General features: G+C 46.0%; 1 protein-coding gene across 1 annotated transcript; it reads left to right on the forward strand.

Moving 5' to 3' along the window:
- The first annotated feature begins 4725 nt into the window (after window positions 1–4725).
- On the forward strand, window positions 4726–16585 carry APOM (apolipoprotein M). The gene is made up of 6 exons (XM_069942810.1): window positions 4726–4945; window positions 6867–7024; window positions 8603–8676; window positions 9199–9297; window positions 12037–12135; window positions 16495–16585. Exons 1-6 carry the CDS (start codon window positions 4832–4834, stop codon window positions 16512–16514), a joined length of 564 nt encoding a protein of 187 aa, XP_069798911.1. The 5' UTR covers window positions 4726–4831; the 3' UTR covers window positions 16515–16585.
- Window positions 16586–18416: the final 1831 nt, after the last annotated feature.

Raw genomic sequence — 18416 nt, forward strand, 5'->3', positions numbered from 1 at the left:
TTTCCGGTAGTTGGAACGCATGACGCACATCCGCTTCCGCCCGTACCTTTTCTTTAATAGGTAGGTCACTTCCGCCCTTTTTATCTCTATATTATTATTATTATTATTATTATTATTAATAATTAATTTATTTATTTATTTATTTTACTTTCAGTAATGATCTAATACTATGTTTTCCACATATAATATTCAAATACATACTAAAATATTATAATAATAACACATGTTCCCTTTTTATTAAAGCTGCTGCTTTTTATGAACCATGTAACAGCCCTTCTCCTGTGAAACGGTATCTATAAAGTCTTATATGATTGGGAAAATTCAATAACCAGGGTGCAAACTGAGCCAAGCTCACCACTGGGATCCACATCTATCTCCAGAATGGTGGTCTACCAACCACTGGTCCACCACTGGGATCCACATCTATCTCCAGAATGGTGGTCTACCAACCATTGGCCCACCACTGGGATCCACATCTATCTCCAGAATGGTGGTCTACCAACCACTGGCCCACCACTGGGATCCACATCTATCTCCAGAATGGTGGTCTACCAACCATTGGCCCACCACTGGGATCCACATCTATCTCCAGAATGGTGGTCTACCAACCACTGGCCCACCACTGGGATCCACATCTATCTCCAGAATGGTGGTCTACCAACCATTGGCCCACCACTGGGATCCACATCTATCTCCAGAATCGTGGTCTACAAACCACTGGCCCACCACTGGGATCCACATCTATCCCCAGAATGGTGGTCTACCAACCACTGGCCCACCACTGGGATCCATATTTATCTCCAGAATGGTGGTCTACCAACCACTGGCCCACCACTAGGATCCACATCTATCTCCAGAATGGTGGTCTACCAACCACGGGCCCACTACTGGGATCCACATCTATCTCCAGAATCGTGGTCTACCAACCACTGGCCCACCACTGGTATCCACATCTATCTCCAGAATGGTGGCCTACCAACCACTGGCCCACCACTGGGATCCATATTTATCTCCAGAATGGTGGTCTACCAACCACTGGCCCACCACTGGGATCCACATCTATCTCTAGAATGGTGGTCTACCAACCACCGTCCCACCAGTGGAGGCCACATTTATCTCCAGAATGGTGGTCTACCAACCACCGGCCCACCAGTGGAGGCCACATCTATCTCCAGAATGGCGGTCTACCAACCATCGGCCCGCCAGGGGAGGCCACATCCAGGCTGAGTGTAAATACAGAGGTTACACCATATACTTTACTGCCACCATAGAAATTAATACAGAACATGGACATACATGGCAATCAGTCAATTAATTTATAAGCTGCCAGTAGTCATAGCTGCCAGATGAACAGCTATCTCTGGCCATGCACAGGAAGACTTGGCAGAAGTTCATGTGTCTTAAATGCAGATTCAGGTATGCCAGTGCCTGAGGCTTATCTCCCAGAGAACAATAGGGTTGGATAGTGACATCCAACATGCGTGATCCTTCTTTCTCCTGAATCTACTAATAGGGGAAAGATATAGTCATCTGGGCACTCTGATAACGCTGCGCTCAGCCAACAGATGTCTAATGTGCATGGCCAGGTTCAGTCTCTTTACGGGCACCATTCTGGAGATAGATGGGGGTTCCAGAGGTAGGACCTGCATCTCTTACATTTTTATGGCATATCGTTTGGATTGATTTGGCATTATATACTTGACCATGTAAGGCTGGTGACTGACAGATCATGATAATTGGCTTGCCCAACTCAATGCCAGTTTGGGGTACAACCAGGGGCGGTCTTGGCATTTCTGGGGCCCCAAGCAAAGTTATGTCTGGGGCCCCCCTCGACACGCGTTCCAAAACAATAGACCGCTGTGTGTTGCCCCCAGTAGTATATACCCCTTGTGCGCTACCGCCAGTAATATATACTCCTTCTGTGCTGCCCCCAATAGTATATACCCCTTGTGTTCTGCCCCCAGTAGTATATAGACCCCTGTGTGTTCCCGCAGTTATATATAGCCCCCCCCGTGTGCTCCCCCAGAAGTATATAGACCTCCTGTGTGCTGCCATAGTTGTATATAGACACACTGTGTGCTCCCTCAGTGGTATTTAGCCCCCCTGCGTGCTCCCCCACTTGGATATAGACCTCCTGTGTGCTCCCCCACTTGGATATAGACCCCTGTGTGCTCCTGCAGTAGTATATAAACCCCCTGTGTGGTTCCCCCAGTAGTCTATAGACCCTCTGTGTGCCCCACCAGTATTATATAGACCCCTTGCGTGCTGCCCCAGTAGTATACAGACCCCTGTGTGCTCCCCCAGTTATATATAGACCCCCTGTGTGCCCCACCAGTATTATATAGACCCCTTGTGTGCTGCCCCAGTAGTATACAGAGCCCTGTGTGCTCCCCCAGTTATATATAGACCACTTGTGTGCCTCACAAGTAGTATATAGACCCCCTGTATGTTCCCCCAGTAATATATAGACCTCCTGTGTGCCCCACCAGTAGTATATAGCCCCCTGTGTGCTCCCTCAGTCGTATATAGCCCCCCTGTGTGCTCCCCCACTTGGATATAGACCTCCTGTGTGCTCTCCAAGTTGTATATAGACCCCATTCTGCTGCCCCAAGTAGTATATAGACCCCCTGTGTGCTGCCCCCAGTAGTATATAGACCCCTCTGTGAAGCCCCAGTAGTCTATAGCCCCTGTGTGCTCCCCCCATTTATATAGACCCCCGATGTGCGCTCCCCCAGTTAAACAGACCCCTGTGTGCTCCCCCTCCCATATAGTATATAACACAATAAAACAAACACTTATACTCACCTGTGTCCGGGCGTCTCCTCTTCTCGTCACTCTTGTGGCCGCAGGAAGGGTTTTCCCTGCGATCACAAGAGGCCGCACTCCCCTTGTCCTGGCGCGGATGCTCCAGTGATGTCACTGGAGCGCCGGCACCACAAGGACAAAGCTGCCACTTGTGACCGCAGGCAAAACCCTTCCTGCGGCCACAAGAGTGACTGACAGGAAGGGAGCCAATGTCTCCCGCCCTGTCAGTGCTGTTGCATGTAACTATGAGCGCTCATTACGAGTGCTCATAGTTACAGTTCAGATGGCAGCAGCGAGCGGGGCAGCAGCCCTGTCCAGCGGTCTTGAGCACTAGAGCGGGGCGTAGGGGCCCCCCTGGATGTTGGGGGCCCCAAGCAGTCGCTTGGGGTGCTTGGTGCCAAAGACCGCCACTGGGTACAACTACACCCACCATCACTGTTATTTCCCAGGCAAGTCATACTGCTCACTATGATCCAGTCATGCCTGCATGCATTGAGTTGATCGTTTAGGTAGGAGCCAGACGTGCCTGCCTGCATCTAGCTGATCTCCCAGGTGTGAGCCAGATGTGCCTGCCTGCATCTAGCTGATCTCCAGGTATGAGCAAGACGTGCCTGCCTGCATCTAGCTGATCCCTCAGATAGGAGCCAGACGTGCCTGCCTGCATCTAGCTGATCTCCAGGTATGAACTAGATGTGCCTGCCTGCATCTAGCTGATCTCCAGGTATGAACTAGACGTGCCTGACTGCATCTAGCTGATCCCTCAGACAGGAGCCAGACGTGCCTGCCTGCATCTAGCTGATCTCCAGGTATGAACTAGACGTGCCTGACTGCATCTAGCTGATCCCTCAGACAGGAGCCAGATGTGCCTGCCTGCATCTAGCTGATCTCCAGGTATGAGCTAGACGTGCCTGCCTGCATCTAGCTGATCTTCAGGTAAGAGCCAGACGTGCCTGCCTGCATCTAGCTGATTTCCAGGTATGGGCCAGACATGCCTGCCTGCATCTAGCTGATCTCCAGGTATGAGCCAGACGTGCCTGCCTGCGTCTAGCTGATCCCTCAGACAGGAGCCAGACGTGCCTGCCTGCATCTAGCTGATCTCCAGGTATGAGCTAGACGTGCCTGACTGCATCTAGCTGATCCCTCAGACAGGAGCCAGACGTGCCTTCCTGCATCTAGCTGATATCCAGGTATGAGCTAGACGTGCCTGCCTGCATCTAGCTGATTTCCAGGTATGAGCTAGACATGCCTGACTGCATCTAGCTGATCCCTCAGACAGGAGCCACACGTGCCTGCCTGCATCTAATTGATCTCCAGGTATGAGCTAGACGTGCCTGCCTGCATCTAGCTGATTTCCCAGGTATGAGCCACACATGCCTGCCTGCATCTAGCTGATTTCCCAGGTATGAGCCACACATGCCTGCCTGCATCTAGCTGATCCCCCAGACAGGAGCCAGACGTGCCTGCCTGTATCTAGCTGATCTCCAGGTAAAAGCCAGATGTGCCTGCCTGCATCTAGCTGATCCACCATATAGGAGCTTGATGTGTTTGCCTGCATCTAGCTGCCTGCTAGATGTGCCTGCCTGCATCTATCTGATCCCCCAGGTGTGAGCCAGACGGGCCTGCCTGCATCTAGCTGATCCCCCAGGTAGCTCTGACTATCCTTCGTGACTATATATAATGGATGTGTGTAGGTCTTGCAATCACATTTGCAGTATGCAGCATCTGGGAGAGATCTGAAAGACAAATCAATACATCCATCTTATTGGTCAGGAACCCGCGTGTGTGTAATCCAGCATTAAGTCTTTGGCCTAATCTTTCTACTGACCATCGGCCTTCGGTGAGAGTGGCGTTAATGATTGACGGATCAGAGAACAAGGGTCTGTGAGTGGGAAAAAAATAAACAAAAAAGTGAAAAAGAGCAAGGTCCTGAGAGATAACAGGCCAGGAAGAGGTGCATGGAGGACAGAGAAGACATTCATCCCCACGCCAGTCACCGTGCTACTGCCTGAAAGAGACCCCCTCAGAAATGATTGGCAACGCATGGCGGTATTTCCTGTACCTCTATGGACTCGTCATCGATTCACTCTCTACATGTGACCGGGGTGACCAACTCTCAGCATCGCGCATCAACAGGACAGAGGTAACCAAATGGTCGTGGAGGCCTAGCTAGCATTGTGCCCTCTTTATTATATGGGTCGGTGAGGGTTCTGACAGTCAGACCCACCATAGTGTGAAATCCAAAATCTTGTGGTATGACATAGAAGATCCATGATCTCGGATTACTGCTGTCTGCCAGAATGATAGTTCTCTATAGGGAATCAGAAGTCCTTTGTCTATGGGCCCAACATCACTGGAGTCACCATTTAGGCATGGCTCTATAATATGGAACCATGGGGCACTGTGGGCCACCGGACTGGCTCTGTGAGCAAAGAGAATGTAGGGTCACATGCCACTCACTGAAATGAATGAACAATGACTCGTTATGGGCTAATGGGTGGGGGGGGGGGGGTGCTTCTTGAAAATTATACAGATATCTGGTGGGCTGACGAGGGATAGCAGGGGGTGGTCTTGCCTAGAATTTGTATAGGAATATGTATATAGTGAGGCCCATAGTATCCCCATTTACTAAGCTCACAGAAACCCACACAGGTCAACAGGAACATAGGGTCAAACTATCATAAGGTTCAAGTTCCTGCCATTGAAAACACTGGACAAAGAGTAATAGTAAAGAGTTTATTCAAACAGATCAACACTGGAGCGTCAGACATAGCTTGTAGTAAGATTCAAGGTTATATTGTCCAAAGAGGCATCACATGGTGAGCTATGGGGTCCCAGCTAAGGTAGTCTAATCCCTTTACCCTCATGGTTACTAGGAAGCAATAGTGTACATACCTATAGGTAACTGGTATTGACCCCAGTGAAGGGTGGATCCGGACCTCCAGCTTGGGCTAGCTTTATCCCTCATGGTGCCTTATGTAGAGAAAACTGAACACAAATAAGCAATATCTCTTGATTTGGGGCTTATGGGGCTGACCATAATACTGAAGGTGGAGACACCTTAATAATTTTTTCCATTGACCACCTAAAGTAAGAGAGCTATAAAGTGCCCCCCTAGACCCCAAAAAATAACAATGGCCCAAAGCCTCTAATATAGTGCAAGCCATAGTGCCACCATAAGAGTGACCATAACAGTGCCATCCACTGGGCTCTCTATATCAGTGCCAGCATTGCAGGATGTGCCACCAAGACACCACCTCAATCACCCCCCAAAAGTGTACCTTTTTTATTATACCGCACATACAGGTAAAGAGTCAGCAGCCATCTACTCCTCAATGTTCACCATATTTGTTATGAAGAATAGTTTATGTGTCTTTGGTTTGTACCCACCTGACCCCCAAAGAGTACCCCTAGCAAGGTCCTCACCATTAAAGAATTCCTCCTTTTTTTAATTTATTCAACATTAAACTATTCCAAGGGGAATGTGTTCTCCTTTAAAGTGTCACTGTCATTTATATTTTTTGGGCAGAAATCAATTGGGTTTATTAGCCGAAAAATGCATTTTTATCATGAAAAAGCAGCTTGAAGCTCTCCCCCCTGTCTTCATGGTTCTCTTAAGGAGAGGGGAGGGGTGGAAGGAGATGAGGCACCAAAACAGGACAACAAAGAGTTAATTTACAGCTACATCACTGGGCTATCTCTTCTGAAGTCAGCACTGACCTCTCTGACCTCTGAATACCGGCTCCCACTCTGTAATTCTTTGTTCTCTGCTGGCGACTAATCTCCCTCCTCCCCCCTCCCCTCTCCATAGGTTACACAGGGCCCGACTGATGTAAAAGAGTCGAGATTTCCTGATAATAAGCAGTGAATGAGAGGAGGGGGGGACCTGGGGAAAGTCTTTTTGAATGCAGATGGTGGCATGTTTGCCTAATAAACCCAATTACAACGTTTCTTAAAATCGCCTGGACTATTGATTTTTGCAACAAAAAAAATAAAACAAATGACAGAGATTCCCTCCAGAGTTTTCTCAGCATACCCATATCATGGCATTCAATTTCTGGCAGTTCCCTTTGCAGTACATGGGCAGCTGGTATTTCCTGGCAGCAGCGGCAGAACCGGGAACACGAGCGCTGGACATCTTCAAGGTGATGGATAATGGACAGTTCAATGTACAGGAAAGTGCAGAGCCGGAGAAACTGGAGTTCAGAGCGTCCATCACAATGTGAGATTAACCGTATGTCTCTATTAGTGTGTCACTGCCCTCCGTGTCACCTCCTGTCTCCTCGCTCTATACCAAAACCTTTCTCTTAAAGAGGGATTCCAGGGAAAATTAACTTGATTGCACGGGGTCCGACCCCCAGCCGATCTCTGTATTACCCTCGGGCTTCTTTGTTTTGAATAGTGCCTATGGAGTTGCCGGAAAGAGCAGAGTACATTGCTTTCTGGCTTACTCTGTTCTCTCCCGCACATGCCGCACCCGCGCCTGTATTCACAACAAAGAAACTGGGGGCCCAATATGGAAATTGGCGGGGGTACGGAGGTCGGACCCCACAGTCTCTTAATTGTCCATATCCTGTTGATAGAGGACAAGTTAATTTTTCCTGGACAAGCTCTTTAAAGGGGTATTCCACTCAAACATAACTTTTAATATGTTGCTGCCCATGGTGACACTAACAATTCCTTCTATACTTGTTATTATCTATTCTGTCTTCTTCTCCCAGTTCAGAGCTGCTGCTTTCTGCTGAAGACATAATAATCTGTGTGTGAGCTTTTCTCTCTGTCTCCCCCCATCCCCCTCCCTTCTGAGACGGCTGATGTAAACAATTTCCTATCTGGCTTTATCTGCAACATTGTAGCTTCTTTGTAATGCTGGGAGGATTAATCACAGTGAGTCCATCAGCAACTTAACCTCAGATTTACCCTCGGAGCATTACAAAAAAACTACAAAGTTGCAGATAAAGCCTGCCAGGGACTTCTGTACATCAGCCGTCTCAGAAGGGAGGGGGGAGGAGGGGGAGACAGAACCACTCACACTCATTTTTTTTTTGTTTCTATACCAGAATGCAGCAGCTCAGAACTGGGGGAAGGAGGCTGAATAGATAATAACAAGTATGGAAGGAATTGTTAGTCTCACCATGGGCAGCGACATATCAAAAGTTATGTTTGAGTGGAAGACTGATCTAGACCACTATAGAAATCCTCTAAAAAGAGAATTGGGATCAATAGGTCAACTGTCTTAGGACCCTTTTTTATTCCTTCTGATAATATATGAATACATTGACAGCTTGGTTTCTCATTTCCCTTGTTCACCATTCTGGTCTATGCTGCACAGTGTCAGATTATGTAGGACACACCCATTTAATTGTAACACCCAGTTGTCAATTAATACATACATTTCCAGGAGGCATAACAGAACAACGGCACCATGCAGAATTCTATAAATACAGTAGGTACTCCACAATTGCTTCCGTACAGGGCATTTATTGATATTGTCGGGAAAGTGGACGGCTCCTCTTAGATTAATGTGGCCTATGACTTTACCAGGGGCTCCTTGGTCCTTATTTCTTTCCCCCCATATAATAGTGACCACCATTCATGAAAGAAGATTGTGGGGTGGTCACAGCCATGCCTGTGGTAATAGCTTTGTAAAGCAGTAATCGTAACCCCTAGGACGACCATAGAGGACAAAGACCAATAGGGCGTTTGGTGGTTTACCCTGGTTCATTATTTCACCACCTTCTTACTATGATGGTGTCTACCTTTCATCTAACTACACCAATTTCTGTCATCTTATTTCCAGTAAAGACGGGTCATGCATCCCCCGCAAGTGGATTTACCTGCTGACTGAAGACAGCACAGAGCTGAGGACCGAGGGTGAGACACTAGGATATGGTATTTAGCAAGATGGCGGTGGCAGGAATTGTTATCCTTATGACTTTTGGTAGGAATCAGTCATACACAGAAGTAACCTCATGTATCACAGTATTGTCCTCATCTTCTCGCACCTACCACATCAGTAAGTATTAGGAGACAAGTAACAGCTTTTGTGATTTGGGGGTCAGACTACACAGAGTCTGTCTGTAGTCTGTTACCATGGAAACCTGTATATGTAAAAGAAAATGTAATTTTAATTCTTTTTATTAGATGCGTTAGAGTCATGATGTGAATGTGTAGATTTCTCAGCTTAGGGGGCAGCGCTCAGTTTCCCATTCAGGTCCATTAGAAGCATCAGCAGGCTATGACACGCACTATACATAACATCACCTTTCCGTATCTGAGTGCACGGCTGGCTGCGTAATATTTACTCAGGTATTAGTTATGCCATAAAGGCTCAGCTGTATAAATAATCCATGAGTAACCGGCAGCAGCCAGGAATTAACCCTTTAATGTCCGCAGGCCATCCAGATAGACTGACCGAGCTCTTCTCCTGTCACTGTCCAAATTGCGTTATCCTGAAAGAGACCGATAACACCACCTCCAGGCTCCTCCTCTATTGTAAGTGCATAAAGTTGTGGTTGTCCTCCCCGATATATATGTCATCCTCTGTATGGATTGAATATTTTTACTTAGCTACAATGGATATTGAAGTCCAAGGAGCTAAAGTCCCCTTCAGTTTCAAACAAGGGCTCAGCAGTGGTGGATTATAATAGGTCCGTTTCAGGTGGAAGCCTAGGGGCCCTGAGCTCCTGGGGGGCCATTTACTTTTAGTGATGTATTATCTCCAGGCTACAGTTTTGCAAAAAAAAAGGGGGGGAACCTGCTTTTTACTGCAATTTTGCACAAATCAGGGCAAAACTGCAGCCAGGAGATAATGCAGCAGCATTAGGAAACATACTGAAGGACCTTATCATGTGACAATGATGTCACCACAGGTCCTGTACAGGCTGAATTATAGAGGAAAAAGACTAAAGCTAGTGCCACCATAGTTACAGTGGGTCAGGGGCGGAACTACCGCCGTAGCGGCTGCTACGGGGCCCCTAGCATCGGGGGGCCGGTGGCCTGGGCCCCCGGAGCTTACTGCCTACAACACCCGGTGGCCGAGCGGGCCTCCCGGGTGTTCAGTGTACTGATTGACAGCGCGAGAAGCCATAGGCTTCCCACCCTGTCAATCACTCTTGTGACCGCAAGCAGCATTTGCTTGCGATCACAAGAGTGTTGCCCCCGCCCCCGACAGATCAGCAGCTTCCAGGCGAAGTCCCGGGCAGCGACATCACTGAGGTCAGTGTGCGTCGCGGCGGCTGGGACTTCCGGTAAAGGAAGTGACGCGCACCCTGTACCGGAAGTCGCCTGGAAGCTGCTGATCTGTCGGGTGCAGATGAAGATAGAAGGAGAGACCTGCGACCGACGGGGGATCGTGTGGTTAGGTGAGTTGTGAGTTTTTTTTATTTTTATCAGAGGGGAACACTGGGGCTGTATATATATGGGGGATGCACAGCACTAGGGGCTGTATATATATATATATATATATATATATATATATCTGGGGGATGCACAGCACTAGGGGCTGTATATATGTGGGGGATGCACAGCACTAGGGGCTGTATATATATATATATATATATATATATATATGGGGGATGCACAGCACTAGGGGCTGTATATATATATATATATATATATATATGGGGGATGCACAATACTGGGGGCTGTATATATATATGGGAGAGGCACAGCACTGGGGGCTGTATATATGGGGGAGGGACAGCACTGGGGGCTATATATATGGGGGAGGCACAGCACTGGGGGCTGTATATATGGGGAGGGACAGCACTGGGGGCTGTATATATATGGGGGAGGCACAGCACTGGGGGCTGTATATATAGGGGAGGGACAGCACTGGGGGGCTATATATATGGGGTAGGCACAGCACTGCGGGCTATATATATATATGGGGGATGCACAATACTGGGGGCTGTATATATATGGGGAGGCACAGCACTGGGGGCTATATATATGGGGGAGGCACAGCACTGGGGGCTATATATATGGGGGAGGCACAGCACTGGGGGCTATATATATGGGGGAGGCACAGCACTGGGGGCAATATATATGGGGGAGGCACAGCACTGAGGGTTATATATATGGGGGAGGGACAACACTGCGGGCTATATGGGGGAGGCTCAACACTGGGGGCTGCATATATGGGGGAGGCACAACACTGGGGGCTATATATATATGGGGAGGCACAACACTTGGGGCTATATATATATGGGGGAGGGACAACACTTGGGGCTATATATATGGGGGAGGAAAAACACTGGGGGCTATATATATGGGGAGGGACAACACTGGGGGCCATTTGTAAGGGGAACAACACGGGGGCAATCTATAAGGAGGACGTCACAGAGGAGGCATCTATAAGGGTAACTACATTGCGGGATGTATATAATAGGGCATGCGCAGAGGGGGGGGTATTTATTTTAGTGGACTAAACAGAGGGGTCATCTATAAGGGGACTACACAGAGGCATATACACATATACTACAGGGCAGGGATAGGGAACCTTGGCTCTCCAGCTGTTTAAAAACTACAGCTTTAGCTTTGACACATGATGGGAGTTGTAGTTTTGCAACAGCTGGAGAGCCGAGGTTCCCTACCCCTGGTATAGGGGATGCACAGAGGTTGTCATCTACTATAAACACAGAGGGGCTCTCTACTATAGTAGATGCACACAGGGCCATCTATGTGGAAGACTGAACAAGGGACTATCTATAAGGAGCCAGGGCTACCCACTGAAAGAGGGCTTAAAGGGGCCAAAACAGATGTGCAGTTTGTAGAGAGATGAGGATGGTGCCAGAGTGAGGAGCCTAATATGTCTGTCTGGCAGATTCTGTGGATTTGTGGCTCGAAGAAGTTCTCATAATGGCCCAGGACAGATGGAGAAGAAGATGAAAAGGGAAGAACTCCGATCAAAGGAGAAGTCCCCTGTGAGTCACTAAATATATTTGCACTGTAATTTATATGTAGTACAGACCCTGTGTAGAGATGGGTGTGTTGACGGCGTAGTGGTCGGTTGAGGGGGGGGGGCCAATTAAAAGTTTGCTATGGGGCCCAGCCATTTCTAGTTACGCCCCTGCAGTGGGTTGAAGGGGCCCAAGCTTGGTGAACAGCCCGGAGCCCATGGTAAAGTTAATCCGCCCCTGGGTGTCACTGCTAGTTTTGCCCTCCTTTTCTAGGTATTCCCGTCTTGCTCATCACTAATAGTTCCCCATTTATTCTCCTCTTCTTCCTCAGCCCGTTCTACACAACTAGACAAAGACTGTATGGAGGAGTTCAAGCATAAATCCACCTGTGATGGCTACAAAGATTTTCTACAACTCCCACAAACTCTAGGTAATGCTGGCTCTATCACGTACCATAAGTCTTGTCATGTTGTATGAATGCAATGACTTTCCAGGGGTCATACAACATATATGTGGATACACGGCCATGGTTATATGAATTGGGCAGAACTGTAATACCAGTCACAGTCTCTGGACAAAAAGTGGCGCTGTTTCTGATCTAAAGGGTCCAACAACAATTCACTCAATATCCTTTATTGGTACAGTCGTCAATCAGTCTCTTGGAGAATCTTGTTGGGATAAACTGTTATACCCTGCTTTACCTGCAGGGGCGCTGTGGTTATTGAACCACAGAAATGTAGACATACAGGACACTCGTTTACCCCAGAAATGAGTCAAACATTTAAAGTATAATGATGAGAAGTCAGTGACAGGTAGCGGCGAGTCCCGCTGATGGCGGACAGCTTGGTATACGTCAAAGGCTTGGCAGAAAAACAAAGGCCCAGGGACCAGAAAGGAGAAGGCGAGAGCGTCATAGCGCTGGACGAACCATAACAAATGAAGTAACGGCTTTTAAAATAGTTTCCTACATGAAAACACGAAGCTCTCAGATGTGTCTGCACAATGTCATCAGCCGGCGGCTTAGACAGAAGGGTTCTCCTATAATAGGGGAAAAATACATGAAAAAAACACAGTTACTGCTTTGCAAAGACAGCACCACCCCTGTCCTCAGGTTCTGTGCGGTATTACAATTTAGCTCCATTCACTTCCATGGATTTAAAGGGGTAGTTTACAAAAAAAAAAAAAAAAAGAGATGTGTAATTTACTTCTTCTAAATCTCCACTCTTCCAGTACTTATCAGCTGCTGTATGTCCTGCAGAAAGTGGTGTATTCTTTCCAGTCTGACACAGTGCTCTCTGCTACCTCTGTCCATGTCAGGAACTGTCCAGAGCAGCAGAAAATCCCCATAGAAAACCTCTCCTGTTGTCCAGACTGGAAAAAATACACTACTTCCTGCAGGACATACAGCAGCTGATAAGTAATGAAAGACTAAATTTTTAAAGTAAATTACAAATCATCTCATGGATCCCGAGCTAAGCTGCACTGAGTTTTCACTATAACAGAGACCTTAGTGTTCTCTATCTGGACACACAGCCCCCCACTATGTACAGAACAATCCCCTGTTGTGTGGGTCATGGCACAGGCTGCTGTCTGACATCCACTGACCAAGGAAGTGAAGTGGCCGTTTATTAGTGGGCAGACCGGAGGCCAACAGACTAAAGAAGACACATCAAACATTGTGGAGGCTGTCACCACAGGCCAGACATACCTGGGCAAATGCCAGGGCTTGTGGGCATGAGGGGCTCACAGCCAGCGGGGTAAACATGCCTAGATAACATGCGATAGATAGATAGATAGATAGATAGATAGATAGATAGATAGATAGATAGATAGATAGATAGATAGATAGATAGATAGATAAATAGATTAATAGGCCCTTGGATAGAGGGAAGAGACAGTGACATTTGATCCCCAGTGGCCTCCATTGCACGACAAGAAGGAGGTCTGTCTAAATCTCCATTAGTGTAATAATAGTCAGAGCTGTCAGGTGACCTGTCTGACCACAATGTGCAGGTACATGCTGTCTGTTTCTATGGGCAACTGGTAGATTTTTTTTATGTAATAGTTGGAAATGAGATCACGTGACACTGCGCACAGTTATTATTGAGCGGCGCCTCTCATCACTCTCAGTGGATAGAACAGGCTTATAACTAACTAGAAGAAAGAAAATATAATCCCCCTCAGCAAGTTACATAAAAATATTTATCAGAGGAGACAGCGGATCATCTCCAGCTGTGAGGCAGATGGCGGTAGTACATGACAGGGCAGGTAGGTATGACTGAGTCACACATGCCAGCGATCTGCAGAATAGTTGTGTGCGGGGCGTGTGGGTGATGGAATGTTCTCCGCGCCAGGCTTGTCACAGGAGGCGTCAGAAGCAGAAAAATGTAGCTGTGTTCACTGGGTTATGGTGTAGTAGAGACAGAGAGCGGCTCTGCTGTGTTTACATTTACCACTCAGACCCTGACTGATCTCTGCAACCTGACACTGACAGGGACACCTTAAAGGGATTATTCAGGATTACAAAAAGCACAGCTACGTTCTTGCAAAAACAGCACCACCCCCCTGTCCTCAGGTCGTATGTGGTATTGCAATTCAGCTCCATCCACTTCAATGGAACTAAGCTGCAAAACCCCAAACCCAAACTGAGGACAAGGGTGATACTGTTCCTGGAAGAAAGCGGCCTTGTTTTTCTAAGACTGGGGACCCCCTGTAATGCTTGTCCGCACCATAGTAACAAATATATATATGTTATACGCCATACTATGCTGTGTATACATGTTATACGCCATACTATGCTGTGTATATGTGTTATACGCCATACTATGCTGTGTATAACTGTTATACGCCATACTATGCTGTGTATACATGTTATACGCCATACTATGCTGTGTATACGTGTTATACGCCATACTATGCTGTGTATATCTGTTATACGCCATACTATGTATGCTGTGTATATCTGTTATACGCCATACTATGCTGTGTATACGTGTTATACGCCATACTATGCTGTGTATATATGTTATACGCCATACTATGCTGTGTATACGTGTTATACGCCATACTATGCTGTGTATACATGTTATACGCCATACTATGCTGTGTATACGTGTTATACGCCATACTATGCTGTGTATACATGCTATACGCCATACTATGCTGTGTATACATGTTATACGCCATACTATGCTGTGTATACATGTTATACGCCATACTATGCTGTGTATACGTGTTATACGCCATACTATGCTGTGTATATATGTTATACGCCATACTATGCTGTGTATACGTGTTATACGCCATGCTATGCTGTGTATACGTGTTTATACGCCATACTATGCTGTGTATACATGTTATACGCCATACTATGCTGTGTATACATGTTATACACCATACTATGCTGTGTATACGTGTTATACGCCATACTATGCTGTGTATACGTGTTATACGCCATACTATGCTGTGTATACGTGTTATACGCCATACTATGCTGTGTATACGTGTTATACGCCATACTATGCTGTGTATATCTGTGTATATCTGTTATACGCCATACTATGCTGTGTATATCTGTGTATATCTGTTATACGCCATACTATGCTGTGTATACGTGTTATACGCCATACTATGCTGTGTATATCTGTTATACGCCATACTATGCTGTGTATACGTGTTATACGCCATGCTATGCTGTGTATACGTGTTTATACGCCATACTATGCTGTGTATACATGTTATACGCCATACTATGCTGTATATACATGTTATACACCATACTATGCTGTGTATACGTGTTATACGCCATACTATGCTGTGTATACGTGTTATACGCCATACTATGCTGTGTATACATGTTATACACCATACTATGCTGTGTATACGTGTAATACGCCATACTATGCTGTGTATACATGTTATACGCCATACTATGCTGTATATACATGTTATACACCATACTATGCTGTATATACATGTTATACACCATACTATGCTGTGTATACGTGTTATACGCCATACTATGCTGTGTATACATGTTATACACCATACTATGCTGTGTATACGTGTAATACGCCATACTATGCTGTGTATACGTGTTATACGCCATGCTATGCTGTGTATACGTGTTATACACCATACTATGCTGTGTATATCTGTGTATATCTGTTATACGCCATACTATGCTGTGTATACGTGTTATACGCCATACTATGCTGTGTATACATGTTATACGCCATACTATGCTGTGTATATCTGTTATACGCCATACTATGCTGTGTATATCTGTTATACGCCATACTATGCTGTGTATACGTGTTATACGCCATACTATGCTGTGTATACATGTTATACGCCATACTATGCTGTGTATACATGTTATACGCCATACTATGCTGTGTATACGTGTTATACGCCATACTATGCTGTGTATACATGCTATACGCCATACTATGCTGTGTATACATGTTATACGCCATACTATGCTGTGTATACATGTTATACACCATACTATGCCGTGTATACATGCTATACGCCATACTATGCTGTGTATACGTGTTATATGCCATACTATGCTGTGTATACGTGTTATACGCCATACTATGCTGTGTATATCTGTTATACGCCATACTATGCTGTGTATACGTGTTATACGCCATACTATGCTGTGTATACATGATATACACCATACTATGCTGTGTATACGTGTAATACGCCATACTATGCTGTGTATACGTGTTATAGTTTATACAGTACATGTATGACTGACAGAAATTTTTTTTCTTTTTAGAAACGTGTCCCCTGGAATAATAATCAAAACAAAGTTATCACAGAAGAGGAAGAACTTAAAGGAACGATCTAAAATATCTAATAAACTTATATCTTCTCAGTAGACTTTGTATTGTTGCCCCATTCCTAGAACGTTTCTCGCAGTCTGTCTCCACAAACATCAGATCATTCCCCTCCTGAAATACTCTGTGTTGCTGTTACACTGCTACTTTTGCTTTCGCTTTAAATCTTCCCACTTCCCCCCCCCTCCATTCTGTGCAGCCTTGGGCTCTTTAACATTACATGACCGGAGGAGTCACTGCAAGGCTTGACTAAGGTTAGAAAAACACGTCTGCTTCCTTTCAGAAATAGCACCACACCTTTCCACGGGTTGTGTCAGGTATTGCAGCACCAAACTGACCAGGACTGATATGAACACATGGGGGAGATTTATCAAACATGGCGTAAAGTGAAACGGGCTCAGTTGCCCCTAGCAACTAATCAGATTTCACTTTTCATTTTCCAAAGAGTCTGTGAGGAATGAAAGGAAAAATTTGATTGGTTGCTAGGGGCAACTGAGCCCGTTTCACTTTACACCATGTTTGATAAATCTCCCCCATAGCCCGTGGGCAGGTTTGGTTCTGCTTTTAGAAGAAAGTGGCCATGTTTTTTTTAACCCTAGACAATCCCTCAAAATTAAGCATGTGCCTGGTCCTCTGCACTGAACTCTATGGGAGTTATGGAGACCATTGAGTCAGTGACTCTTAGACTGTAATAGAGAGAGACATATGCTTTCATGGCCCACTGGGGATGGATAGATCACTGATGATAGTAGTTTCCTGAGGGGTGAGGGTCCCGGAGATGGGCACTGTATGCAATGTAAATAGTGACTACCAGAAATTGCTGAGGCCCATAGCAGACTTGTAAATGGCTGTGCGAAACTATGGCTCCCAGTATGGCCTGGACAAATGTAATGGATGAGATGGAGCCTGGGAAGGGAGTGTGGATGGTGGAGGCCCATTGTGCCCTCCTTATAGTCCAGCCCTAGGTCACAGCCTCTCATCAGATCAGCACACCCATCTCCTGAAACATTCTGTGCTGCTGGCGGATACTCCTAAACTGTCATATTAACCATATGATTCTATATATAAAATAAAGGGGGAGGCAACCTAGGATGTGAACGTCTTGCTAAAATACAATCATGGTAACTATTAACTAGACCACATATACAGGTGTGTGTTAGGTCACGTGTACATTACGTAGAGATTTCCCCTATCTCAGTCAGGCACTGTATCAGTCCGTCCTCCCGCCATACATAAAGGTTTATTTTACAGGTATAGGCGAGGCCGGGATTTCTCTGTCAACACACGTGACCCTAGGGTGCCGCCTTATCCTGTACTATTCTTGTACTATGCACCTAAACCTGAACGTCTGTGTCACACTGTGTCTAATCATAGGGCGAGGTATATATATATATATATATATATATACATCACAAGGCCCGGCCCTCACACTCATCAGCGCTGAGTCTTGTATCTTATTGTTGACATCTCTGCCTTATCTCCTCACATTCATTCTCTGAAGACGACGATAACCCCAGGCACTGACCTGTAATAGGACAACTCTTTATAAATATATGGGGCATCAGGCTAATAAACGAAGCACCCTCCCCACCACCACACACACTTCTTCATGTCAGCATATTCATGTCCATATAGTGCCCACAAAATCCTGCCTTCCTGTGAAAGATAATACCACCATACAAGGCCTAAATAATACTTCCATACAGTATCCTAAAACTTGTGCCCATATTTAACTGCCGTATTATCCCTACACAATACTGTCATTTAATGGACAAAAAAATGCTATACAATGTGCAAATAATACCGCTATAAAATGCCTATATAGTTAAAGCGTTATTGATTATTAAAGGTGGTCTAGGGC

Source organism: Dendropsophus ebraccatus, chromosome 10 (genome assembly GCF_027789765.1).
Source record: "Dendropsophus ebraccatus isolate aDenEbr1 chromosome 10, aDenEbr1.pat, whole genome shotgun sequence".
NCBI lineage: Eukaryota > Metazoa > Chordata > Amphibia > Anura > Hylidae > Dendropsophus > Dendropsophus ebraccatus.

What these genes read in the sequence shown, in the direction of transcription:
- APOM (XM_069942810.1), top strand. Translation starts at nt 4,832, where the DNA reads ATGATTGGCAACGCATGGCGGTATTTCCTGTACCTCTATGGACTCGTC. An exon ending in CGCGCATCAACAGGACAGAG is followed by an intron (nt 4,946 to 6,866) that starts GTAACCAAATGG and finishes AATTTCTGGCAG; the next exon opens with TTCCCTTTGCAGTACATGGG. An exon ending in CTCCAGGCTCCTCCTCTATT is followed by an intron (nt 9,298 to 12,036) that starts GTAAGTGCATAA and finishes CTTCTTCCTCAG; the next exon opens with CCCGTTCTACACAACTAGAC.